Below are 26,545 nucleotides of genomic sequence, written 5' to 3'. Positions count from 1 at the left end.
CCCCCCGATCAGAAGCTGGCGGTGAAAATGTGGGTTTTAGTAGGGAGCAGGATTTTAGTATGACCTTTCCTGCCTCCCTCTTTTGCTTTACAATGAAAAGCTCTGGAACCTCTCCGGAGACCTCTCTTCTACACATCGGATCCCCAACACCAGAGCTACAACTGTCGGATCCCCAGAGTGACTCTGCAGGGATGGGAACACTGTCTCTGGGGCCAGTGCAGGAGCCTCTTGAAGGCTCTTTTCTGGGCACTTGGCCTTAACGGAGGTAGGGACTGGGGCCTCCCGAAGGACTCGGCCTGAAGGGCCAGTCCAGCATTGTAGGAGTTAATGTGGGACCGCGCGTAATGGGAAGGGGAAAAAAGTTGGAGTTGACACTTACGGAGGGGGGGTGGGGGGGGGCGAGTCTTGCTGACTCCTGATTGGTTTTACATTTCATCCAAAAATTTTTTCTCTCCTCTCTCGCTCCCTCTTTTCAGTTTCTCTCTCTGATCCCAGGGGAGGGGAAACGGGAATAGTGAGAGATCAAAAATAAACCTCTTATGTCAAAGCCGGGAAGGAAGTATAAATACGAAGGGCTCGGCAGCCCACTCGGTGCTTCCCGGGGTGGGGAGGAGGCAGGAGGCGGCTGCGCGGGGACCGCGCGCAGGGCAGGGGCGGAGGACCGGCGCACGCGGGCCGGGGCGCCAGTTGCTCGCGCTCGGCTCGGCGGGCGGGCGCGGGAGGAGCGGCCTGCGCCAGCCAGAGGGGCCGCTCGGGGACCGCCGCCGCCGCCGCCGCCAGGCCCCCACTGGCCGAGTCGGCCAGCGAGCTGATTGATTTGCTTTTTCCTGGAGAGAGCGGCCGGGCTGCGCTCGCGCCGCCAGCACCTGCCCGCGCCGGGCCGCCTTCTTCCCTCTCCCGCGCCGCAGCCGGAGCCCCCATGCCCCGCGCCGCCCCCCGGTGGCCGCCGCTCCTGCTGCCGCTGCTGCTGCTCTTGCTGCCGCCGCCGCCGCTCGCCCGCGGCGCCCCGGCCCGGCCCGGCGCCCGAGGGCAGGCCTCGGAGCTGGTGGAGCCCACGCGGTTGCCGGGCAGCGCGGGCGAGCTCGCGTTCCACCTGTCCGCCTTCGGCAAGGGCTTCGTGCTGCGCCTGGCGCCCGACGCCAGCTTCCTGGCGCCCGAGTTCAAGATCGAGCGCCTCGGGGGCTCCGGCCGGGCGGCCGGGGGCGAGCGGGAGCTGCGCGACTGCTTCTTCTCCGGCACGGTGAATGGGGAGCCCGAGTCGCTGGCGGCCGTCAGCCTGTGCCGCGGGCTGAGCGGCTCCTTCCTGCTGGACGGCGAGGAGTTCACCATCCAGCCGCAGGGCGCGGGGGGCTCCCTGCGCCAGCCGCACCGCCTGCAGCGCTGGGGGCCCCGGGCGCGCCTCGGGACCCCCGGGTTCGCCTCCTCCGAAGCCCACCCCCTCCCCGGAGGACCCGAGTGGGAGGTGAAGGGAGAGGATCAGAGGCAGGAGAGAGGAGACGAGGAACAGGAGAAGGAAGAGGTGGAGGAGGAGGAGGAGGAGGAAACGGAGGAGGAGGGGGGCAAAGAAGAGGCGGCAGAAGGCGTCCGCGATCTGCCACCACCCCTGGGGGCCACGAGTAGGACCAAGCGGTTTGTGTCCGAGGCTCGCTTCGTGGAAACGCTGCTGGTGGCCGATGCGTCCATGGCTGCCTTCTATGGAGCTGACCTACAGGTAGGACTCACTTTGCCTGGAGGCCCCCCGTCACCTCCTAGAGCTTCCCAAATCTCCCCTTTCCAGTTCCTCTGGGAAAATCCTTCACGCTCCTCATCCTCCCAAGACCGACCCCAAACAAGGTTCTTTCCCTTCTGAGAAAGCGCAGTAACTCTTTTCTTAACCTCTGACCCTTGGGCTACCTACTGCCCCTCTCCCCCGTGTCCCTTCCAGTATAGAGTGGAGGTCCTGGCGCTTCCTTGACCTCGGCCACTCACCTTCACCCCTGGCATCCTGAATCTCCTTCAGCACTTGGCAAACTGAACTAAAAGTGGGTTTAAAAGCGCACCCCCCTCCCCCAGGCACCTGCCTCTCCCAACAGAGATGAAAACTGGACATTTTGGAAGAGCATCCACCCTATCCTCCATTTCTCAGCCCTCTACTGTCTCCAGACCTGAGAGGTTCCCAAGGATAGTCAGCTGGGAGGGAAAGATGTGTCTATTTCATTCCCTTTGCGGACAGAACTGAGGTTGCCATAAGTAAAAGATATTGTTTGGAGGGAGTTGAACCTGGAAAGGGGCTGCCCAACTTCTGTGTGCCCAGCTGGTTCTGATCAAGGGGCATGGACTACCTTGCCAACCTGGCACTAGGCCCCGGCCGAACTTGGCAGTGCCAGCATCAGCACAAAAAGGGAGGGGAACAGAATTTCTGCCTGGGGGCTCAGCCTGGGAAACTGAAGCTTCAGTGGAAAAGGGAGGGCATATGAACGCTTTCAGTTAATGTTCCTTGTGGAGCCAGAACTCTGCGTGGTCCACCCCAGCTGCTCTCAGCCCAGACACAGCTCTCTACTGAACTTGGGCAGGAAAATTGAGTTCAGGGGACAGCTCCTGTAGCCAGACCATGTCTAACTAGATTCAGAGGTGGTGCAGACTCAGCAGGAGGAGTCTGTGTCACCCTATGTCCCAACACCTCCCCCAAGAACAGGGTGAAGTACAAGGGTTCTAGGGGAGGGCTATACTTTCTCTTCCCTTGGGGAGCACAAAACCAGAGGTGTGCCAGGTAGAGAAGAGTAGAGAAGACCTGACCTGCCCAGAGGTCAGAGATGCCTGCGGCAGGGATCCTGGCCACTGCCGCAGCTCAGTTAATGCTTTTTCAATAATGGCAGTCTTGGCCAGTGACCCTCTTCTAGGCTCAGCCTATGCCCAACTGTTGGGGGCATCGAGTGCTTCCGTATCACCTGTGCAGAACAGTCTAGTTGATGCACACCATCTTCATCACTCTGCAATCACTGGGAAGTGCGTCCAGATGGAAGGATGGGAAGAGCTAGAGGTGAGAGGTCCGTGTGGGCTGCTTCTCTGGCTCCTGCAGGAGCAGGCTCCTTTGCACACTGTTGGAGTATTCACTTCTCCCAGAGCACGGTAAGACAACTTTGAGCAGTCAGTGTGGTCTTCCCAATGGGCTTCGGGTCTATGAAGATTGAATATCTGTTTCCATGACTACCCTGAGAGCAGGGGGAGGCACCAGCTGACTCCTCTGACTCCTTTTCCTCAAGCAAGTCCTCAAGAGCATAGCTAGCGGGGCTTCTCCCATCACAGGTTAGGACCACCACAGCTGGCTACTAGGGGGCTTGACCAAAGAGAGGTTAAAAGTACAATCACTGCAAACCCAGAGCTGAGATGCTTGAGCCCGTCCCCAGGCAGGGACCAGGTTCTGACGTCTGCCTAAGAACCAGGAGGTAGGAAAGATGACAACACAAAGAAGCAGCAGAAAAAAGACTTTTCAGGCTTCAGAGCCAAAATGTTTTCTCTAGTGCCTTCCTACCATCTAGCTCTCTCAGCCCATCATCACCCAGTAACTTAAGACACTGAGTATTTGCCTCAAGGGGGTATTTGGCTGGGCTGGGTCTGCCCCAGGTTCTCCTCACAGAGACACCCCGGAGTGCTCCCACCCTTATAGATTTCTGGGTGGATGACCCAGTGCATGCTTGTCCCACCCCCCTCTCCCTCCACACACACCATTCCTGGACCATTCACAGACACACTCCTTGCACCCAGCCAGCCTATGTGGGTCAGGAAAGGACATCAGGCCCCTGTGTAGGCTGAGGTCCTTTCCATAGGGTATCTACTTCTGGGTCCTACGCCCGAAGGAAAAGTGCTCTCTTGGCTTGACCAGCTCCATCACCCCCGCCTTGGTCTTCCTATGTCACTGCCCACTTATACCCCTGCTGTCGCCGTGTTGGGATGAGGCAGGGACTGAGGCTCGGCTGCTTCTATGACCTCCCACTGACCCCTCTGCTTTGACTGCTCACCAGCTGTGGAGATGCCACAGGATAGACTTGAACTTCTCAGCTCAATCCCCTGGGCTTCCTAAACAGGTCCATGAGCTCAGCCAAGACAAGAATGAATGTCAAGTTATAGTTCCCCAAGACCTTGCCTGCCCAAAATAGAATCCAGTTCTTTATTCTTCAAGGAATCTCCTGGAGACTTCGTTCACATGGATGGAAGGCAGTTTGGGGTATCTTAGCAACCAGGGGTGTAAGTAAGGATGAAGAGACTTCACCCCCTTGAGGGTTTGCATTTCCTCCTCTGTGAAGCCAGACCCTGCTCATCAGGACTAATATAAGCATCAGTGAGGCTGCTTCATGATGAGTCTTCTAGAAAGTTCAGCCATTGTCTGAGTGCATTCAATTTGCACAATGGTTTGCATGCATCACGTCAGCAGAAATACCAGTGAGAGAGGCAGAGGAAGAAGGTTCAGCTCACAGGGAATCTGTGCCTTTCTGAAGGTCACACAGCTAGTAAGTGGCAGGGCTGGGTCATGACCCAAGTCTCCTGAACTTGGGAGCAGTGCTCTTTCTTACTGTGCCATGAGGTTTCTTTAGCCCGAGAAGGGTCTGTGACAGTGGCTCTGCTTACCCCCTACACTTGTCTGTATTGTGGGAATGGGGCATTGAATCCAGCAGTCCAAAGATGCCCAGCCAAAGTGGGAGGCCCTATCCTGGGAAGAAACCACCTTCAAGGCCAAGAGAAAGAATTAGCCACGCTCGAGGCTGGTCACACTGTGAAGCGACAATGAAGTTTTCCAGAACTCTGTACACTTGAGTTCACTTAATCCCTTGACAGAAGGGGCCCCTGCCTCCCACCTTCTTATCTGGTTTCAGAGTTAATGAGCTCAGACAAAGGGGGCTTTCTGAAAGGAGGGACCACCTCGGAAGAGGCCATTAACTCTGTCTGCATCGGACTGCCTCTGTTGCCTGGATGAAGCTGCCGCAGGAAAGCTGTGAGTGGCAGGCTGGGCCGTGCCCCCCACGGCGGACTCGAAATCCGTCCCGCCAGTGTATCAGCTGAACTCTGAACTCTCTGCTCAGCAGAGAGGGTCCGGGGAGTGGCACTCCTCGTCCCCAGAGACCAGAAGATCCCCAAGATGTCAGGCTACCAGCAAGTGATTTCAGGGAAGGGTTAAATCCCAGCCATTCCGTCTCCCCCTTACCCATATCCTCTGGGAAAATGTCTCCCACAAGCCCTAACACTAAAGGGACCACATCTCCCAGCACAGTCCCCATTTAGGCCTGTTCTGGCATGATTATTAATAGCATCATCTTCGCTCTCAAAAGCGTCCTGGTTTGGATAGTGACAGAAGCAGACGCATGCCCCACTTGCTCTGTAGCTACCTACATCCTCACGGGGGAAAGACCTGTATTCTACCTGTGTGTGAACTCTGTTCCCCTCCTGGCAAGAGGATGAGTCTTTTCTGTCTCTTTTCTCATTTCTCTCCAGTCAGAATGATCAACAATATGAAGCTTTTCCCAAAGAAAATGCCTTAATATTCAAAGGTCTTTGATTTACCACCTCTGCCTCCGCAGGTATAGACGATGCCAGGGGTAAGCTTGCTTGCTGGCGTGCTCTGGGTTTGCTCTGGCTCTGCTGCAGTTGTCCTTGTAGCAGCAAGGATAGGTGGCAGTCAGTGTGGTGATTAAGAGCATATACTTTGAAGGGTCATCGAAATAAGCTGAGTGTCCTTGAGCAAGTTACCGATTTCTCTGTACCTTGATTTCTTCACCAGCAAAATAGGAACAGTTATATCAATGTCCCAGCATTACCCTGAGGACAGAATAAAATATGGAAAGCGCCTGACCCAGTGCCTGGCACATAGTAGGTGCTCAATAAAGCGTAGCTAATAGTGGAGTTGCCTTTGGTGATGGCGTTTGTCGGAGTAGGACGTGCCTTCACAGTCAGCCCGTTGCCACGTCAACTCTGTTGTCCCACGCGGCAGGGAGACCTTCCTTTTCAGCTTGCTTGGCTCAGAGTGTTTAAGCTTGACTCCTGTGGTAAGTGTGTGTGGTTCTGGAGAGGTGACACTGCCCCTTGCTATTTTGAGAATGAGGAAAGATGAAGGACATTGGTGCAGGACCCTTTCTTTTCTCCAATTGCTTCTTTGCTTCTCCACCACCTCCTCAGCAGTCTTGGGCCCTAGAGAGACCCCCAGTAGCAAAAGTGTGGCACCAGTTGCTGAGGTCAGAAGGTTTCCATGTGGCCACTCTTCTTCTCCTTGCCTCTCCCAGGCGTGCTGCAAGGAGAAGCGATGGGAAGCACAGTATGAAGAGCAAAAGAGCAAAGCATAGGGATGACACTCTGAGCAGAAGGAGCTGCTAGAAATGCATCTGGCCCCGGCCCAGACTTCTAGACTCTCCCCGCAGTTGGCTTTGGCTGCCATGGGAGCTCTGGGGGAGGAATGTCCCTAGTTGTATCACAAAGAATCAAATCAAAGAGCTAGGCTGCATCCCAGCCTAGCTGCCTAGGGCATTTCTTTCTCTTCTTCAGGTCATAGGGGCACCGATGAAGAAGGAGACTCCCTTAAAAAATGCTGTGTCTTTTCCTAATGAGAATTAAGGGCATGAGGTCCCCAAGTCATTCAAGAGCAGGGTTGTTTGACCATCCCTGGCCAGGCTGGTCATGGCCCACCCCCCCGGACCTGACATGGTTCTGGGAGGTTGTCTGCTGTGCTGGGACCCCCACTCCACCAGGGGCGCCATCTTGTTCACATTCTTCAGCAAGCAGCCCACACTTGGGTGGTGCACAAAGAAGTATAAATAGACACCAGGTGGTGGAGTGAGCCGTCTGACCTTCTCCTCTACTGGCTCCTGAGCCCTCTCTCTGTGGAACTGTAAGTCAGGCCTGGCCTTTTGGCCCAGGGTACTGCCAAGACTCGGAGGCTCACAGACTCTCTCGGCCACTGCCCCCACCAGGTCCCTCCCCCGAGGGAACTGTAAGATGCACTGCAAATGTCAGGCATTCCTGCCATGGTTTCTTAGAGGAGCTAACAGTGGGATAGCAGTGCTTCCCACCTCCAAAACCTCAGCGAGACTAGACGAAAAGGGAGATGAGCAGGACCAGGTTTGGGGACTTTAACAGAAACACTGGACCACACAGACCTTGCAGCTCTCTTGCAATGGAAATTATCTTCTGAAATAGCATCCAGAAGGACATCCAAAAGCTCTCAACTCTAACCATCTGCCTTGAAGGGAAATGGCCCTCAAGCCCGCTCAGCCTGACAGGTATTTAGTGTCCGGAGATGCTCTGAGCTCCCTGAACCGCAAGGGAGGCTCTCTGAAAATCTTAATGTTGGGAAGCCTCCCCTGATGCCTCACCTCGTTCCTTTGTGCAGAAATTGACACCCGTGTGCCTTTGGCTTTCACTGGGGGCGTGGCCGGTGCATGGTCCCCACTCAGCCGCGTTGCCCCGGAGCCTCAGTCTGATCTGGTCAGCTTGAGAACGCCGAGCCCTCTTAAACCTCAAGCCTGCCAGGACCGATGCTGAGCAGCTGGTATCTCTTGTGGTAACACCTTCTTTGTAAAACATTGTCTCCCCAATTTTGAGATTGTGAAACTGGGACTCAAAGGGAAGAGATCTTGTGAGGAGAGTTGCAGGTTGCCTCTGAAGAAATTCCACGGCTTGGTCCCTGGCCCATCAGATTCGACCCTTCCTAGGGCAAGAGAGCAGGAGACTCTGTCTGCCCCCTGGAAGCAGCAAAGGCCTGGCCAGGAAGTAGTCTCAGCGAGCTCCCATTCCTCAGCCCTCACCCCCAGTTGCATAATGATGTGATTGCTTTTCTCCCTCAGGAATCCAGCTCTAGGAGCAAGCGCCAAGTTTCAGCTTTGCTGATAAGATGTTTACATCAGCCTAAACATAGCTAGAGTGCTTGACACGCTAAGAAACCTGCCAACCCCTGTTTGTAGGGCTTACAAAATACCTGGCTTGTTGCCCGCGAGGTGAACAGACAGATCCCATTCACAAATAATAGGATTCGTCTGGAACGCCCACACACGGCCTCAACCGACGGAGTGTCCCTCTTTAGCCTTTCACCCTCTTTTCCCCTTCTCCTCCTACCTTCCAGACCACAGGAGAGAAAAAAGAAAGGCTGACGGGAGATGGTGCCCTAGGGAATGGGGAGCGGGGGCAAATGAATGGCAGCTCGGCTGGCCACGCTCCCAGCTGAAGGCCTGCGTGCCCCTGCCCCTTTCTTTCCTGCAAAACAATCCAAGAGGACTCACTTCTAGAGGTCCCTGAGGCAGGAGAGTGAGCTCCATCTGGCCGCCTCCAAAGCCTTGGGAGTAGTTGGCAGCCCAGGGATAGGACAGAGGCCCAGCAATGATGTGAACTCCTTCAGCTGGTCTGGACAAAACTGGAAGCAGGTGTGATCCTCTGCGCCTGGGTCTCATTAGGCCCGCTGCCCCCTCTCCAGCCCCTGGCAGAAAGGAAGAACCCTCTCGGGGTTGTCCAGAAACCCAGCGGTCAAGCCCTGGGCAACTTCATTTGACGAGTGTAGGCCTCAGAGACAGACGTGCCTGGGCTGGTGTCCTGGCTTTAAGAGCTGTGTGACCTTAGACAGCTTGTTTAACTCGTGTGAACCTCTTCTCCCTCATTTGTAAGCCCAGGATGACACTGCCTACTTCACAGAGTGAGTGTGAGCGTTTAATGAGGTGCGGGTCTGGTGACAGGTGCAGACTAACTATTAGTGACTACTGGAATGATTTCAGGGTTAACAGGGCCCATCCTGCAGAGTAGAAGTTACCCCAGCAGGCATCAGGAAAATGCTCCACTGGATTCTAAGGGACACATTCTACTAACCTTGAACACTCAAATAATTGCTTCTGGGCTGAGAACAGAGAGGGGATGGGGCGGGGGGGGGGGAGGGGGCGGGCAGGGGTCTGGCAGGAAGTTGCTTGGTGTCAGAGTTAAGGCAGAATAATAACCAGTGCAGTCCAATAGGACCTTCTGGTGATGATGGAAATGTCCTGTCTGCTCCGTTTAATACAGAAGCCTTGAGCTATAGGTGGCTACTGATGTACTTGAAACATGGCCCGTGTGACCGAGGCACTGTAATTTCCATTTTATTGAATTTAAACTAACTTCGATTTACACAGCCACATGTGGCTGGTTGAGATGTTAAAGGCACAAGCTTTGGAGCCCGGCCATCTGGGTTCAGAGCCTGGCTGTACACTCATTAGCTTTGGGATCTTGGGCCAGTTACTGAGCCTCCCTGTTCTTATATGTAAAATGAAGGGAAATAACACTGGGACCTCCGGGGTTTTGTGAGTCTTCAGCAAGATGCTTTATCTCCAGCGCTCAGCGCAGAGCCCAGCACATGGAGGGGGGTGGCAGCGGGCAGGCAACGGGCCGGGAGATCGAACCGTTCCCTCCCCCTGCTCCCGTCTTCCCTACAGAACCACATCCTGACGCTGATGTCCGTGGCAGCCCGAATCTACAAGCACCCCAGTATTAGAAACTCCATCCATCTCATGGTGGTAAAAGTGCTGATCGTGGAAGATGAAAAGTGGGGCCCGGAAGTGTCTGACAACGGGGGGCTCACCCTGCGCAACTTCTGCAGTTGGCAGCGGCGTTTCAACCAGCCCAGTGACCGGCACCCAGAACACTTTGACACAGCCATTCTGCTCACCAGACAGGTCTGTGGGCTGGCTCCAGAGAGCCCAGGCAGGAAGGGGGGCAGGATGGGTGGATCAAAGGGAGGACCATGAGGCCTGCCCAAACATGGGAAATGTCTCCCTGCTGGCCCCAGCTGGACACCAGGAGCCTCGTGTGTGGAATGATGAGGGGGAGGTCATGAGGACAAGTGTGAGGTATTTGCAAGGGAAGGAGAGGAATCTCGTAAGGGCTCTTTTCCAAAAGTTTGTGACCAGCTGTCTACTGAGGTCATAACAAGAGGAAGTGGGCTCAAACTGCCCAGTAAAAGATCTGGAGTTGGAATGTAGAGAGAAGGTCCATCTACAATGACTGTTAAACACAGAGGCAGGGAACTGGGGGTCACCTTGAGATTTCTCCAAATCAGGAGGCCTGCCCTCCTAGCTGGTGCAATTGAAACAGATAGCTTCCTGAAGGCTGGAAAGTCTAATAATATGTGCTGCCCTGTTGACGCTTTCAGTCCTCAGGACAACCCCACCAAGCCCCATTTTACAACTCAGGAAACTGAGGCATAGATTGCCCCCCCACACACACAGCGGTGGCACCCATAGTCAAGCCTAGGGCAGTCTTGCTGCAGGGTCAGTACTCTTCAGCACTGTGCTATCCTGCCTCCCAAAACAAGCCAGCCCTAGGACATGCCAACTCTAGGACACGAAGTCCCAGCCAGCCCTAGGACACACCAGTGTAGAAAAAGAAACGGGCTTCCTCACGGAAGTGGCCTTTGTGAAGAAATAGGGCCTTCGGCTTACAAATTTTCCTTCAGGGGCACCTGGGTGGTGCAGTTGGTTCAACGTCCGACTCTTGATTTCCGCTCGGGTCATGGTGATGGGGTTGTGAGATCGAGCCCCATGTCAGCCTCTTTGCTGGGCATGGAGTCGGCTTAAGATGCTCTCTCATCCCCTCCCTCTGCCCCTCCCCCTCCCTCGCTCTCCCCCTCTCTAAAAAAAAAAAAAATTTCCTTCAACTCAGGAGGAGCAGAAATAGGAAGATTTTCTGTTGTATGTCTGTTCTCACGCCCTCACTCTCTCTGCCAAGCAGAACTTCTGTGGGAAGGAGGGGATGTGTGACACCCTGGGTGTGGCGGACATTGGCACAATCTGTGACCCCAACAAGAGCTGCTCTGTGATCGAGGATGAGGGGCTCCAGGCGGCCTACACCCTGGCCCATGAGCTAGGTAAGACTTGCCATGCCAAGCCTACTGTACTCTGTCAGGGGGATCTGCCTCTTCCAAATCCAGGCCAGCCCAGGGTCTAAGGAAGATGCAGCTCTCACTCTTGGCCAGATTCTACTCAGAGTTCTGACAGAGTGATTATATGTAAATAGATACTGTACTTTCTCCATTCCCACCCTGAGCATGAGGCCGTAATATTAAAATAGGGTCTTGGATCATCATCAGGGGTCCCCAGGAAAATGCCAAAATGAAACAAATGCTCGGGTAAAGCTACGATGCTTTGCCCAAGCTAAGCAGTCACAGTAAGAATTCTGGGGAGATCAATTGTAAAGAGAGTGCTGTGTCAGGGAGTGAATTATTGAGGACAGGCTGAGGCTGAAAACAAAGGGATATCAAGGTTCCCCCGGTACTCTGAGAAAGGCTTCTGCAAGAGAAAAGCCCAGAGTGAAGCCCCAGACAAAAATCTTTAAGGAAGAAGGGCATGGCCATCCCCATGAGGAGCTGGTGACTGGTTGGCCCGAGACGCCCTCTTCTGTCAGCGGAGGGTGGCTGTCTCGCCAGAGAGAGGGAGAGGGGTGCTGGGCTGTGTGGGGAGCTCTTGGGGTGGGACAGGGCGGGCTGGAGGGCAGTGGAGACTGGTCAGGGTGGACTTCAGGTCTCTCTCCACCCCAGGGCACGTCCTCAGCATGCCCCACGACGACTCCAAGCCCTGCACACGGCTCTTTGGGCCCATGGGCAAGCACCACATGATGGCGCCGCTCTTCGTCCACCTAAACAAGACACTGCCCTGGTCTCCCTGCAGTGCCATGTACCTCACGGAGCTCCTGGACGGTGGGCACGGTAGGTGTCCCGCAGGCTTCTCCCTGCTTTTTCTGGCCCGCTGCTGGTGTTTGAGGTCTGCCCCGCCCGCCTCCGTGAGGGCTAGAGTGCTAGTGGCACCCGTGCAATTTCTGGTGGAGCTCCTTCAGAGAGCAGCAGAGACGTTTCGGATAGGACAGATGTCGGAGAGGTGTTCCTCGCCCAGCCTCCTCCTGTGCTGTGGCAGGCTAACCATCCCCACAAAGCATACTCTTTCTAGCCCTGTCTTCCAGCAGCCAGCGTGCTGTGCTAATTTAGATGATTAGTCCCAGAGCCAGTAGAATTAGTCTGAGAAGGTTTGTCTGGAGGAGGTGGGTTTGAACAGAGCTTGAAGGAATGAAAGAACGCAGTACAGAGGAGAGAAGAGAGCATCCCGGCTGGAGAGATAGATCCTGCTGTAGCTTAGGAATGGCAAAGAGGCAGGGAACAGGTCAGTGCGACAGCAAGGGTGGGGGATGGGGGTGGGGGGCATGCCGGGTTAAAAGCATTGGACTTATTCAGTAAAGCAGTGAAAACACAACTTACTCTTGATTGTTCTCATCGAAGGAGACAGGGACACCTAAGATACAAAAGTAATAGATTATCCAAACATCAGTACTTAGGCTTTATTTTGCCTGCCATGGTTTTTGAGAGCATATTTGCATCCCCCATTCCGTGTGCTGTAGATTAGTATTACAGTTAGCTGGCATTCCCTAGGTACACACTGAATGTATATAAGATGTTCTGGATAACAAAAAAAAAAAAAAAAAAATTCAATCCTAATAAAATTTTACTTAACTGATAGTCAAAAATTGGATAAGCTCATATAGATGATTGAGTGTTGACAGTTTTTAGCTTATGGTCAAAGAAATTATGACGGCTAGGCCTTACACCCCATCAGTAGGAATTTAAGTGTAATGTGGGAGCTCCTCCACTGGGGAGCTGAGAGAGGGAAACTCCTGCTCCTCATTCTTGTCTTGTTCCTCTGCTTTCCTCCATTTCTCAGGAGACTGTCTCCTGGATGCCCCCACGTCGGCCCTGCCCCTCCCGACAGACCTGCCAGGCCGCAGGGCCCTCTATGAGCTGGACCAGCAGTGCAAGCAGATCTTTGGGCTGGGTTTCCGCCACTGCCCCAACACCTCTGCACAGGACATCTGCGCCCAGCTCTGGTGCCACATGGATGGCACCGAGCCCCTTTGCCACACGAAGAATGGCAGTCTGCCATGGGCTGATGGGACGCCTTGTGGGCCTGGGCACCTCTGCTGGGAGGGCAGCTGTCTGCCTGAGGAGGAAGTGGACAGGCCCAAGGTGAGGGATGGCCACCTGGGGGTGTGGGAGGAGAGGGAGGGGGAGGGCTGTTTTCAAGGAAGAAACCACACTTGAGAGCCATGAACTAAGAGACTTTGGGCCAGGCTGCGACTAGGACGTCTTAAGTAAAATCATTCGTCTTTTAACAAACGAAGCAAAGCATATTTACCCAAAGTCAAGAGGAGCCCTTCGAGGCTGGACTCAGAGCAGATGGATGACACCACCAGTGCTCAGGGCCTTCTGAGAACTCCCCTCTGCAATTGTTCTGGGGTGGACTAGGAGGCTTATGAGGACAGGTGATAGGCATGAAGCTTTCCAGCACAAAGACCAGATCGTGGCTGTTCAATAAAGGGAGGCCATTATGCATTCCATTCTAAACAGATAGTGTGATGGCAGAAGAGGAACATTCAGTCAAGAGCTGAGGGAAAAGTATTCATAACCTACCCATGTCTGAGCTGCATTCATCTTCAGAGGTCAGGAGAATGAGACTAATTGTGGGAATTCCATACTCAGGAGGGGAGAAGGAATCAAGCTGTCTCTGACCAGGCAGAGAAAACCTGGCCCAGGACTGAGGAAACTTACACGAAAAACCAAGGCAATGCCAGCGAGAGTTTTTAAGTGATTCGCTTCTTTGCCCTGCTCTTAATACTTCCAAACTGTGAGGCTGATCACATTTCTCTTACTGCAAGTCACTGAGCCCTGCCTATGAAACAGCATCCGCTGAGTTTCGCAGCCTGGTCTGGGCCCAGCACTGAATCACCAGGGTGGCCTGAGCACTCACTCTCCAGAGGGCTGTCCTCAGTGGCATGTCCTTTGCCCTGAGGCTCAGGATCCTGCTTGGGCCAGGTAAGCCACACTCTTGCTAAGCTTGCACCAGGGCAGGATTCACAGATTCAGCCTCAGCCACTTCTCATCCTCCCCATTCAGACACTGAGTTTCTCTTCTGTGTACTGACTCCCTCTACCCCGTCCAAAGCACGTGCTTCACACATTACTGAGGGGAGGAGGTCTGTCCAACATTCCTCGGCACCAGAGCCAAGCTCAATGCAGGGAGAGTTTGACATGGAATGATCATGGGATGATGTTTATCATCTATTTTTAAGGGCAAAAAACAGATCATAGAACACTATATATATGACAGAATCATAACTATGTAAAATTAAAACACCACATCTTTATGATTATTCAGAGCAAAAGTGTGAGAGGTTATTGATGAAAACCACATCAGTGATTTTATTTGGGTAGTGGTTTTTTTTAAGTGTTGTTTTCTTTCTTTATACTTTTCTGTATTTTTCATTTTTTATGTAAGCAACTTTTGTCATTTTTTTAAATTATTTCCCTTTTGAAAATTCTGTGAGCCAATCAAGGGCAAAGCTTTGTTCTCATAGGTTGATTGTAAGGATGGAAGCAAATCTGATTATTTCCCAGGCATTATCCTACCATTGGAACTGGTAGCTGGTAGACCAATAGCAACAGTTCCCAGCAATTATTCCTTTAAACCAGGACGTCTCAACTTCGGCACTAGAGACATTTGGGGCTGCATAAGTCTTGGTTGTAGGAGGCTATCTTCTTCACTGTTGGATGTTCGTTGGATGCTCATTGGTGGACGCTTGTAGTTGGATGCTTGTTGGATGCTTGTTGGGTGCTCATTGTTGGATGCTCATTCTTGGGTATTCATTGTTGGGTGCTCATTGTTGGAATCTCATTGTTGGATGCTCACTGTTGGATGTTCACTGTTGGATGCTCATTGTTGGATGCTCATTGTTGGATGCTCATTGTTGGATGTTCACTGTTGGATGCTCGTTATTGGATGTTCATTGTTGGATACCTCATTATTGGTTGCTCATGGTGGGTGTTCACTGTTGAATGCTCCTTGTTGAATGTTTAGCGGCACCCAACCTCTACCCGCTAAAGGCCAGCAGCATGCACCCTCCCCAACTGTGACAACCAAAATGTCTTCAAACATTGCCAGATGTCCCCAGAGGATAAAAACGGCCCTGATGGAGAACTGCTGCATTAGACACAACTTTATTTCCATAAAATGTTGTTTCATTCAACAACTAATACCGAGCACCTTACTAATGGCAAGGCACTGTTTTAGACACTGGGGAGTCAGCAGTGAAGAAGTCTAGCACATCCTCTGTGTTCAAGAGGCCAATCGCCAAGCAAGCCACACAGTCACTAACAAATGATTAGAGCAGTTTACTGAACAACACCCACCAGGATGAGCATAAGTAGGTGAAGAGGTCAGGGCCAGGGACCCCTGTTACACTGAGAGCTGAGCCCCCCCGACCCCCGCTCCTGACTCAGGGTGGCCTTGTGTGTTGCAGGCTGTGGTGGCTGGAGGCTGGGCCCCATGGGGACCCTGGGGAGAATGTTCCCGGACCTGCGGAGGAGGAGTACAGTTTTCACACCGTGAATGCAAGGACCCTGAGCCTCAGAATGGAGGAAGATATTGCCTGGGTCGGAGAGCCAAGTATCAGTCGTGCCACACAGAGGAATGCCCCCCTGATGGTAATCGCCACTGATGGCCACTACTGTTGTCACTGCAGCTGATCCCCAGACAAAAAGTAGGGTGGGTCTCCTCCCGGGATGCAGAGCTGTCCTGTGAGCCAGACATAAATGGACCCTGCAAGGCACCAAGTTTTAGGGCAAAGCCTAGCAGCCGCTAGACAACTCTCACTGTGCTGGGAGAGTGTAGCAAAGTCAAGGAAAGAAATTGCCCCGATCTTCCAAGATGTGGAAATAGAGGATGACATTCCCAACCAAACTTATTCAAGGAGTTGGGAGGAGCTCGGCAGAGGGGCTAGCATCTAGGATAATAATCCTCCTGGAGGCATCTGAACCCTTGTCTGTGTGCAGAATAGAAGTGTTTTCCAAAGCAAGTGTCAGAGCCAAACCTCCACTGTCTTTCCAGCCAACATTCAGCCCAGGGTGGAGGGAGGGTTTCTGAATCTGATTCTAACGCACATTCCTTCTGAGAAGAGTTGCCCATCTTCCCTCGAGCCCGTGGCAACTGCCTGATGGAACCTTACCAGAGAGCAGCACTGCCTCTACCTCCCCTTGGCATACATTCCTACCTCCTAGTACCCACTGGAAAAAACACACATTAACTCAGAGGCAGCCGGGGTAGCAGCAAAATTGGTGAGAGGGAACCATTAGCAGTTTTTCCCCACCATCCCATCCAACTCCCCTTTGTGCAGCTCCAGGAAATACTGGCAGGCGGCAAAAGACAAGCAGAGTTTTAAGAGAGATGCATCCAAGTGCAAAGACACACTGACATTGGGTTGGTGTCTAATGAGGGAATCTGTAGGCTTTGCAGTTTTGCAAGACAGGAAGGATCGGCAGCGGCCCGCGGCTCTAGAAACTTTGCCCCGGAATCGTGAGAATTTGCCTGGCACGTGGGGTGAAGAGAGAGAGAGAAGAAGGGGAGGGGATGAAGATAAGGCACAAGGTAGACGGAATGATTTCAGCTGCACCAGGATCATCCTCTCCGTCAACAAGTGGTTTTTAGTGCCTCTCGTGTGGCTTGAACTATAATAGATGTTACAAATGACATCGTAAAAATGCACAAAGCATGGTCTCTGTCCTCAAAGAACTCGCAATCTAGTTAGAGATCCACATGCCTCTTGCAAAGCAACTAAAGCCTAAGCTCTGAGGCCCGGACCCCCGGCTTATGAAGAAGTCAGAGCAAGGAAAAGCCTGGGCTAGTCCAGAGCTTCACGGGGAGTTAGGGCTGAGCAGGGCCTGGAGGATGGAGATGGTGACGGGGTGTGGGAGGGCACGTGCCTGCGTGGAGATGGCGGGGGGCTTGAGAGGGGCTAGCATGTACTTGAGTGGAGCCAAGCAGCATACTAGCATTTTAAGGCTACACAGCAAAGGTCTGTCAAAGCTGAAATGGTATCTGGAGGTTCTCCGTGCAGGCTGTCCCATCACGTCACCTGGGAAGCTTGTTGAAACACAGCGTCCCCGACGGCTCAGATGCATTGAATCGGAATCTTAGGGGTAGGGCACGGCCATCTGTGTTTTGAAAAGTCTCCACAGGCCATGCAGAGATGCAGGGGTAGAGAACCTCAGTAGTAAGAGCAGGTTTAATTTCAGGATTGTGGGGCAAAAAAAAAACCCATTTCTTACTTCCGACAGATTGTTCCGGAAGCAGCATGCAGCAGGATGGGAGAAGAGGCTGGGCACTAGGTCTCACATGGAACCGAGAGGCCTGGGCTTGTGGGAGGTGGACTCAGATGGTGAGAGTGGGAAGGAGACACGTAAAATCGCAGATTGTCATGAATAGAGTGTAGGACTTAAGGACCAGGTTGGAAATAGTCGACGTAGATACTCAAGTGTTCAGCAGACATCAGATGCCTGTCTCACACCAGAATGTGGCAGTATCCCCAAATGAAAATTAAACCAGTTCGTGGAGGAGCCGTATGGGGTTAGGCTTTTTCTGAGCTGAAAGGTAATCATCCTGCTAAACATGGAGGTCCCCCGGAGACATCCAGAATTACAGCGGGTGAGCTACAGGGGCAAGATCAGAACTAGAGATGTCGATTTGAGGGTTTTGGTCACCAGTTAAATGTCATGAAGGAAGTCAAAATCAAGCACGATTAGCAGGGGCCCAAAAATATACTCCACGGATCATTCAAGTTTACTGAATTGTCCCCTGTTCCTACTAAGTTTATTCATCTGTAAGATAGAATTGCTATCTTCCCCCAGACGGAAAGGATATTTATCCCAGAAAGCCCAGCTTGAGGCTGGATGCTCCTTTCCTTGCCACGTGGACCTAGGTCGGGAGTGTCTAGGAATGTTGGGCCCAGATGACACTGAACCTATGTCCTGGGATTGGGTCAAAACCAGGAGGAAGAAAAGGGCCCTGAATGCTGGCATTTCTGCCGCTGGGTCCTCTCTGCTTCAGCAAGGCATGTTAACTGCATGCCGTTTCTTACTCTTTGTAGGGAAAAGCTTCAGGGAGCAGCAGTGTGAGAAGTATAATGCCTACAATTACACTGACATGGATGGGAACCTCCTACAGTGGGTCCCCAAGTATGCGGGGGTGTCCCCCCGGGACCGCTGCAAGCTGTTCTGCCGAGCCCGGGGGAGGAGTGAATTCAAAGTGTTCGAGGCCAAGGTAAGAGTCCTTCTGGAGCTCAGAACCACAAGTGGGGAGGAAGGCCACCTGCTCCGACCCCACCTGTGGGTGGCCTCTGTGCACACCACGCTCTCTGTTACCTTCTGCTTCCCTGCTCCAGGTGATCGATGGCACCCTGTGTGGACCAGAGACTCTAGCCATCTGCGTCCGTGGCCAGTGTGTCAAGGCTGGCTGTGACCACGTGGTGGACTCGCCTAGGAAGCTGGACAAATGTGGGGTGTGTGGGGGCAAAGGCAATTCATGCAGGAAGGTGTCTGGTTCCCTCAACCCCTCCAGGTGAGTCTCACCATAGTTCTGTGCCTAGGTTCCAGAAGAGCGGAACAGGCTTTAGAATCAGACTGGCCTAAATGCGAATCGTGGCAGCTGCTTATTACCCCTGCGGCCCTGAGCTGTAGTTTCTCTGTAAAGCTTTGGGAGTCCCTTCTATCTCGGAATCATCATACCGAGTCATGAGATGGGCGGAACGCTTGGCACAAGGTCTGGCCCACAGAGAGGACAGTGCACAGGGCCGCCAGAGGCCCTGAGGATAGAAGTGTATCAGCTCTGAGTCAACCAGCAATAGAGCTATGCTGAGTAACGAGGGCCCTTGCCAGAAAGTGGCTCTTCCAGGCCTGTTTTGGGAAGGACATCTCACCCTACACCTGGTGAGTCCCATCCTTTCTGCAGGTGGATCTTTCAAAGAGGGGGTCCAAAGAGGGGGGTCTTGGTGGCCTTAGTGCTTTCATGGATCTGAGAACTCTGGACGCTTTCGCACACCTGAACACCATATGTTCATGAAACCCCTAGTACTGAAATGCTTTCATTTCTTTTTTTTTTTTCCTTAAGTGCTTTCATTCCTATGGCCTCATTTGATTCCTAAAATAAGTCCATCAGGTAGCCAATACTACTATTCCCCATTTACAGATGAAGAAACCAAGGCACAAAAAGATCACATGACCCTCCTAAGGTCACACTGATAGTTAATAACAGCCAGGAAGAGAGCCCAGGTGTCTTAATTCCTGGGCTGGTTTTCTCCTGCCATGGCACACAGTTCCCAGGGAGGAAGGGCCAGGGCATATGTTACGTGGCCACACTGTGCTCCCCTCTGTCTCTCGCTACCTCTCACCTGGTCGGCCTCAGAGAACAGAACCAGCCCACAGCAGACAGCTTGGCAGTCTTCAAAGTTAAACTCAAAGGATAGAGAAAAAAGAAGCATGTGGTGTGCGATATTCAGATAGCAGGTCTGCTAGCTGGCTTCCTCTTAGGCATTAGACATATGGGGCTGTGCATTCTTTCAGAGCCACCCTAGACTCAGCAGCTAGCTGAGTGGGCAGAAGGCAAGAGTAGCAGAGAACCGACCGCCTGTCCTCAATCTTCTTTGCTTTTCTCCCGGCCTATGTAATCCAAACACTTCTGCCCCAGAAGAGAAGAATAAAAACTAAGGTTTCTCCATCCCACGTAAAGCTCTAGACCTACAAGAGAGTTGACACACGGAGGAAGGCAACTAGAAGCAGCTTTATCGCCCGGGCTCCTGCCCTGGGGCCATGTTAACCAAATAGTAGGGGCTGATTGGCTCTAAGAGGTGGAGCGAGATGTCCATTCTGGTCGGATTCTGGAACTGGTGTGTGGAGCAGATTTTTCCACATGGGTTTGAACCCTGGGTATGAAGGGGGCCAAGCAAAGGTTTATACCTGTGCAGGGAGCTGAGTGTGTTTGAGATCTCACTTGAGCCCAGAGCTGTGGGCTTCGGCAGGACCGATGCGATTTTGCAAGCCCTTCTGGGATGTCTTCCTCTGTGCTGATATCCAGATCCACACATCCAAACTCCAAACATTTGAAGCTGAGTTACCAGGCAAAGCAAAAACCCTTGAAAATCCCAATGTACAAAACATTCTTGTCGGCCCCAGCAGCTAAGTTATGTGGAACTTTGGGGCAATCACTTGATGATTTGCTAGCACTTTGTGACCACCCACCCTAGTCACCAACATGCTACCTTGCTGAGGCGGCTGGGCTGGGTAGCCACTGGTCCTCAGGGGGTCTTTCTGTCCCTACCGTAGTTACGGCTACAATGACATTGTCACCATCCCAGCTGGTGCTACTAACATCGATGTGAAACAACGAAGCCACCCGGGGGTCCAGCACGACGGCAGCTACCTGGCGCTGAAGACGGCCGATGGGCAGTACCTGCTCAATGGAAACCTGGCCATCTCTGCCATAGAGCAGGACATCTTGGTGAAGGGGACCATCCTTAAATACAGCGGTTCCATTGCCACCCTGGAGCGGCTGCAGAGCTTCCGGCCCCTGCCCGAGCCTCTGACCGTGCAGCTCCTGACTGTCCCTGGTGAGGTCTTTCCCCCCAAAGTCAAATATACCTTCTTCGTTCCAAATGACGTGAGCTTCAGCACACAGAACAGCAAAGAGAGGGCAACCACCAACGTCATCCAGCCCCTGCTCAACGCGCAGTGGGTCCTGGGGGACTGGTCTGAGTGCTCCAGCAGCTGCGGAGCTGGCCGGCAGCGGCGGACCGTGGAGTGCCGGGACCCCAACGGCCAGGCCTCTGCCACCTGCAGTGAGGCTCTGAAACCCGAGGATGCCAAGCCCTGTGGAACCCAGCCGTGCCCGCTGTGATCCCTGGGGTGGGGGTGGGGGGGTGGGGGGGACGGGGCCGGTCTCGTGCTCATGGACTCGGGGTGCTGGGGTGCAGACCGGCGTACCCACTGCGGTGACCCGACCTATGGAGGCGGCATGGCCTATCCAGGCCTGCCATTGCCACAGCCACTCCAATTTGGCATGAATTCACGATGGGGAGACGAGAATGGGGACGATAGATCCTAAAGTCTACTATCTGGTGGGTTGGACCTAGTGCGGGTTCAGGTAGAGGTTATAGGTGAAAAGGTAAAAAATGCACTTATTGACCCAAACGGGAGACTCAGCCTGTTTGCAAGGGACTAGCAGAGTTCAATGAAAAAAATTTTTCCTGTTTGGTTTCCCCGATAAATAATCTACCTCAGAGGGGAAAAACAATTAGTAAAAGAGAGGTGCAGAGTGGGGAGGTCGATGACGAATGTCAAAGCGCCATAGCTGCGCCCCCGGGGCTGTCTTCAAAAATGAACGTGACTGTCCTCGGTATTCAAATCCATCGCCTGCAGGGCTGCAGAGTCGCAGGACTGTGGAGAGCCACGGGTTCTCGGGCTTCCACCTGCAGGGGTGGATCCATTTCAAGTATTTATGCAAATGTGTCTCTGAACTAAAGTGTGATCTTGTGCCAATGCAGTGGTCTGAGCTGGTTCAGTATTTCTTTGGAAAGGGCAGAGGACCCAGAGCCCAAGGACAGAGGCGAAAACTAGGTCAGCAGACCTTGAACACACCTGGGGAAGTTGGCACCTTGCTTCCGTCTCTCGGGCCTTCCTCCTGCTGAATCCGGCTCACTCGAGCAACTCTTCTTTATAATCTAGACCAGTGGTTCCCAAACTCGACTGGGCATTAGGATCATCTAGAGGGATTCTTAAAATACAGATTGCTGGGCCCTACCCCAAGAGCTTCTGATTCAGTGGGTTGCCGGGGGGGGGGGGGGGGGGGTGGGCAGGGGGTCCTGAGAATCTGCATTTCTAGAAAGTTCCCAGGTGATGCGGAGCCTGCTGGTTTGAGAACCACCGCGCTAGAGGAAATGTCCGACTCGGAGGCAACAGTGGCAAACGTGATGTCTCTGGACTCATCATTCTTGAGGAAGACGATCCCATTCCACTCTGCAAACATCCCATCCTCCCTTTGATATACCGACCAGCCAGAGATCCCAGATTCTCTTAGGACCTGAGGAATGCTGGACTGTATCTAAGCACCATCATCCCAAGGACCTCAGCTCCTTCTCTTCATATCAAACTTTATCCCCACCTCACAACTCTTCTGGCCCCAACAACGTGCAAGGGTTCCATTCAGCCCTTTCTTTCTTTTTTTTTTTTGAGAGAGAATGCATGCACACATGTGCCTATGTGAGCAGGGGGTGGGGGGGGCGGCGGAAGGAGCAGAGGGGGAGAGAGAGAGAATCTCAAGCAGACCCCACGTCCAGTGCAGCATCTGATGTGGGGCTCAATCTTACGACCTTGAGATCATGACCTGAGCGAAATCAAGAGTCGGACACTTAACGGACTGAGCCATCCAGGCTCCCCCCATCGGCCCTTTCTACGCAGAACTGCATTTCCCACCTGCCACCTGAAACCTACCCGAGAGCCCCCAAAATCCCATCTTCCACTCCATATCTCCTCACCTCTTCCTGGCTCAGTCTTCCATATGGTCTAGTGTAGAGGAAGCGTAGTCATTGGTCACAAATGGGCGACATGAAGCAGGCGACCACATCAAGGACTGACATTCTAGTGAAAAGAAGGAACGTATATACATTTACATCTTCCCTTTTTTTTATCATCTTTGACCCCTTTGTCCTTTTCTTTCACTTTCTCTCAAGACCCCTTCAAATAACTGGTGAGGCTGGGCAGAGAAGGTGCTATATGGAGCCCTGGGGTGAATGAGGAAAAAGGAGCCCTCTGGGAGGACTGGCCCTGGGGGCACGAGACAAAACAAGGGGGATTTCAGCCCCTACCGTGCCCTCGGCTGGTCGCTGCTGGTCACCTCTGTGTGGTGCACACTGTGGCCTTCGACATGGAGTTGGCCACTTTTCCCCTGTCTGCTGACTCGTTAGGGAGTGGGAGGCCAGGCTTACCTAAACATAAACAAGCACACACACAGGCATGTTGAGGATGACTAGTAAAACCAGATTTTTCCTTGCTGTGCACCAGTTTTGTTGAAACTGATGTATGTTTCTGCAACTCTTCATCTACTGTTTCTCATTCTCCCCAAAATAACCAAGGCTAGGAGTGTCCCCCATGAACTGCCCATATCAGTCCAGTGGTGCCATCCCTACTGGCAGAGCGTTTGCCCTGGAGTTCAGCTTGCGGCAGAGCGGCTGATGTGCAAAGCAGAATGGAATCCAGCTTGGCTCTTCCTTGCTGTGTGGGCTCGGCCAGGCTCACAGAATACATACTTGTTTGTGTCTGGAAATTCAACAGCTGCAGTGCAGGGACTCGGCAAATAGATCTGCAGAGAGAGACCACACCATTATTTCCCCTGGCCAACCTCGACCACTCTTTTAGCCCAGAGAAGGGAAGAATACATTTCCTCTGCTGAGAGTTTGCATTTTCCAGCTAGTACTAGCGTCCCCTAAAGTCCTTAAGGCCCTGACTCGACAGGTAACTGCAGCAGTCATTCATCTGGATCCTCCAAACACCTGCCAGAAATATTTCAGAGGTGGTGCGTTAGCATCAAAGTTCATTTCTTTCATCCTCAGGATCAGTGCATCCTTGCCTGGGGTTTACTCTCTGCCCTTTATTCCCCTGTAGCTGAACAGAAGGATTTGTTCCAAAACTATGCAACATTACTGCTCCCCAGCCCACTTTAGCAAACCATCCCCCTCCCAGGAACATGGTCCAGAGGTGATGGGACCATCTTCCCACTAGCTCCACGCTCCACATCTTGCCCCTCTGATGATGTTCACTAGGTTCTTCGTGTTTGGGCTTTTTAACCAAGTGGGCCCTCATAATAAGGACTGTCCCTCCTCCCAGGGTCTGAGTCTCCCCTGAGTGAAGGAAAAGAGGCTCCTGAGCCCACAGCAATCTCTGCTCCACGTGCTCTGCCTCAGATCACCAAGCCCCTTCGAAAAGCAGCCATGTCCCCTTCACTTCGGGGAATGAGGAATGGTTTGTGAGAGTGAACAAAAATATGGAATCTACCAGTGAGAATCAGATGTAGTATTATCCTTAGGTTCCCAGATTTCTGCTGCCACGGCCTTATCCCTTCCTTGCGCCTCTTCGGTCAGTTGAAGCTCAATTACGGGATATAGAGCCAAAACAAAGCATGAGGTAGAGTGAGCATGAGGAGGACAATGAAGGCAACATTTTAGGCAAGGTTAAGCTACCGTCCCCGACACCTGTCCTTCTCCGCCCTGACTCTGCTCTGCTCTATGCAGAGTGAGAGGGAAGGCGCTAAGTAAAGAGAAGCGTATCCTCCTCGCCAGCATTCCCCACCCCAAGGCCTCGAGCAGTTGTGCCCATGGGCGCCAGGACAGAAGGCAGAGAAGGGGAGGGAGGGAGCCCCACTCCCGCCCTTGAGAACTATGAATGGGTTTGCTCACCTTCGGTGGCCCTTGGCTGCAGGACAGTATGTCTGTGAGAAAGCTCTCTTCTGGCACAGCGTATTTTCCTGTGGTCCTTCAAGAAAGCTACATGTGGAAGGTGAGAGAGAGAAGTCATTCACCTAAGCTGACATTCCTGCTGGTTCCATTTAGATCATCATGAAAGTGATATATTGGGGTCATGTTGGGCTCACATATGAAAAAATTCTCAGCAAGAGAAAATAACACACTGAAGGGAAGTGAATGTTGGAGCGCTGAGTGAGCAGAGTGCTTGGGTTGTGACCTCCACGCCCTCCCTGCCTCACTGGTACCACATCAGCCCTCACCAGACACCTGTCTGCTTCCTAGGGTAAGCCTTGCCAACAACCTGGCCAGGCTTATCACAATAGATGTGATCCCTTCACAGCTTGGCTCATTCTTCTTCAGGAGGTAGTTGGCCTCCCTTGCTTAAAATTGAGCCCACACCTCTCAAAAACTAAATTAAAGGGCTCCTCACAGACACTGCCCAAGTGTTGGGAAGAGAAAAGTGAGACCAAATGTAGAAGTGTCTTCTGAACCATAGATGCTAGTGCAGGGAGAGAGAAATACAGGAAGCTTCAAAGCCACCTGTCTCTTGTAGAACACACTTTCCCTCAGGCCTTGGGCTGAGCGAGGAGACACAGGAAAATTCTGGCTAGTCTTCCATCCCCATGAGCTAACCAGCCTACCCCTGGCAGATACACACTTGCCCCAGGAAAGGAGTGAGTAAAGAAGCCTTCCCCAGACCTCACCGTTCCTCATTCCAAACTTCTTGCAAGTCCCAGGGTCACTGGAAGAGTTTGTCCTTAGCCAAACACAACTTCCTGTTTCTAAGAAAGGGCAGGGGGAAAATAAGTTGAAAGAGGTTTTGGACACTGGAGATTTCGAATTTCAGTAAACGCAAATGAATCAGACACATGTGGAAAAAATTTCTCCGGAAGTAAGAAAAGATGCTGTGAGTTCCCTTTGCTGGACCAGGAAGTGGGAAAAGGGTAGCTGAGGTAGGATGTACAGCAGAGGCTGACAGAAGAGAGAAAAGCCATGTGAACGTTGGATCAGGGAGAGGGTCCCGGTGATGACAAGGGTCAGTGTGGGCCCTCCCAAGGCCACATCCCCCACTTCCTTACCACTCAGAACTTCTCCGCCTCTGAAGTCATAAATTTAAATATCCTGCTACCAACCATGACCTCCTATCCTTCCAGATCTCTCACTAGCTCCCACTAAATTTATTCTAGGGACCCCCGGATCCTTAACCACCTCCATACATACACATTGCCCGGTCTTTATACCTCCTCGGTCTCCCCTTCGTCTCTCCCTGTGGTGTTTAGACTCCATGTTCCAGAACCTTCACCTCAGTCTTGCCAACAGCCCCAACTTCCTTGTCCCACTGACATTCTGTGGAATTCAACAAGCAGAGCCTCACTCCAGACACCCTCACCTCTTTGCCTCATGCTTATTATCATCATGCTAACAGCCTGGCTTCACACCACTGAGGGAAATCACATAGGTGCCACTATAAAATTATGGTCCCCAGTGGAAAAACTCTGACCCAAGCAGGCTTCTTTAGTCAGCTCTATTGCTTGTTCTCGGAAATTATTATACACTTTCTCCACTATCTTCAAGCTCATGATCCTGCCACATTCCCCTTCCTATGAGTAGATAACCTTACCTCCTACTACCAAGTGGTACCAAACATTACATTTCCCATGATAGAAGGGAGAGAGGCTCAGCGAGGAGAGACAGCCTCACTGTTGCCAGGTCAAGGTACAGACATGAATCTAGAGGAACATTATAATTCTACCTTATTTTGGATTCAAGAGGTATATTCCAATTGCTGTCAAGTCCACAGGAGGGTGAAGATACAGGAGATAATTTCTCTACCTTATTAAATTAATCCCTCAGCTCCGCTGAAGGTCGCAGCACATCAGGTCTAGACACCCAGGGCTCATACATGGCTCAGCTTCCCCATCCTACCATCCTTGTTGACCCCTCTGTTCTCCACAGAGTAAGTGCCTTTTCTACCCAGCGAAATGCCTTTTCTTGGACTTGGCCCCTGACGGGATTTGTCAGTCATTCCGTTCCATGTAGAGGCACTGCTACGTGGAGTTGGGTCTTCAGATCTCAAGGGTGGAGGAGGGGAAAAAGGAAAAAGCCCTCACAGGGACAGATCCAAGGACAACATATCCTAAAGACAATAGACTTCCCACCATGCTAACTTCGGCCTCCCGCTAGCCTAT

General features: G+C 52.6%; 1 protein-coding gene and 1 long non-coding RNA gene across 2 annotated transcripts; one reads left to right on the top strand and one right to left on the bottom strand.

Moving 5' to 3' along the window:
• Positions 1–775: 775 nt before the first annotated feature.
• On the top strand, positions 776–20,763 carry ADAMTS8 (ADAM metallopeptidase with thrombospondin type 1 motif 8). The gene is made up of 9 exons (XM_025893969.2): positions 776–1,711; positions 9,414–9,653; positions 10,708–10,843; positions 11,513–11,680; positions 12,684–12,985; positions 15,315–15,498; positions 17,937–18,109; positions 18,231–18,406; positions 20,167–20,763. Exons 1-9 carry the CDS (start codon positions 920–922, stop codon positions 20,735–20,737), a joined length of 2,742 nt encoding a protein of 913 aa, XP_025749754.1. The 5' UTR covers positions 776–919; the 3' UTR covers positions 20,738–20,763.
• A 1,385-nt stretch (positions 20,764–22,148) lies between these two features.
• LOC141374553 (uncharacterized) lies at positions 22,149–24,130 on the bottom strand. Its single transcript, XR_012381557.1, has 4 exons — positions 23,890–24,130; positions 23,145–23,197; positions 22,704–22,823; positions 22,149–22,476 (listed from the first exon to the last, which is right to left on the bottom strand). It is a non-coding gene; the product is annotated as an uncharacterized lncRNA (long non-coding RNA).
• Positions 24,131–26,545: the final 2,415 nt, after the last annotated feature.

The sequence above is a fragment of the Callorhinus ursinus genome, unplaced genomic scaffold (genome assembly GCF_003265705.2).
Source record: "Callorhinus ursinus isolate GAN/ISIS: 27379988/994484 unplaced genomic scaffold, GSC_fseal_2.0 scaffold19, whole genome shotgun sequence".
Taxonomy (NCBI): Eukaryota; Metazoa; Chordata; class Mammalia; order Carnivora; family Otariidae; genus Callorhinus; species Callorhinus ursinus.
The sequence above is the reverse complement of the archived record's forward strand: the minus strand, read 5'-3'. Positions and strand labels throughout refer to the sequence as shown.

What these genes read in the sequence shown, in the direction of transcription:
- ADAMTS8 (XM_025893969.2), top strand. Translation starts at nt 920, where the DNA reads ATGCCCCGCGCCGCCCCCCGGTGGCCGCCGCTCCTGCTGCCGCTGCTG. An exon ending in CCATTCTGCTCACCAGACAG is followed by an intron (nt 9,654 to 10,707) that starts GTCTGTGGGCTG and finishes TCTGCCAAGCAG; the next exon opens with AACTTCTGTGGGAAGGAGGG. An exon ending in GCTCCTGGACGGTGGGCACG is followed by an intron (nt 11,681 to 12,683) that starts GTAGGTGTCCCG and finishes TCCATTTCTCAG; the next exon opens with GAGACTGTCTCCTGGATGCC.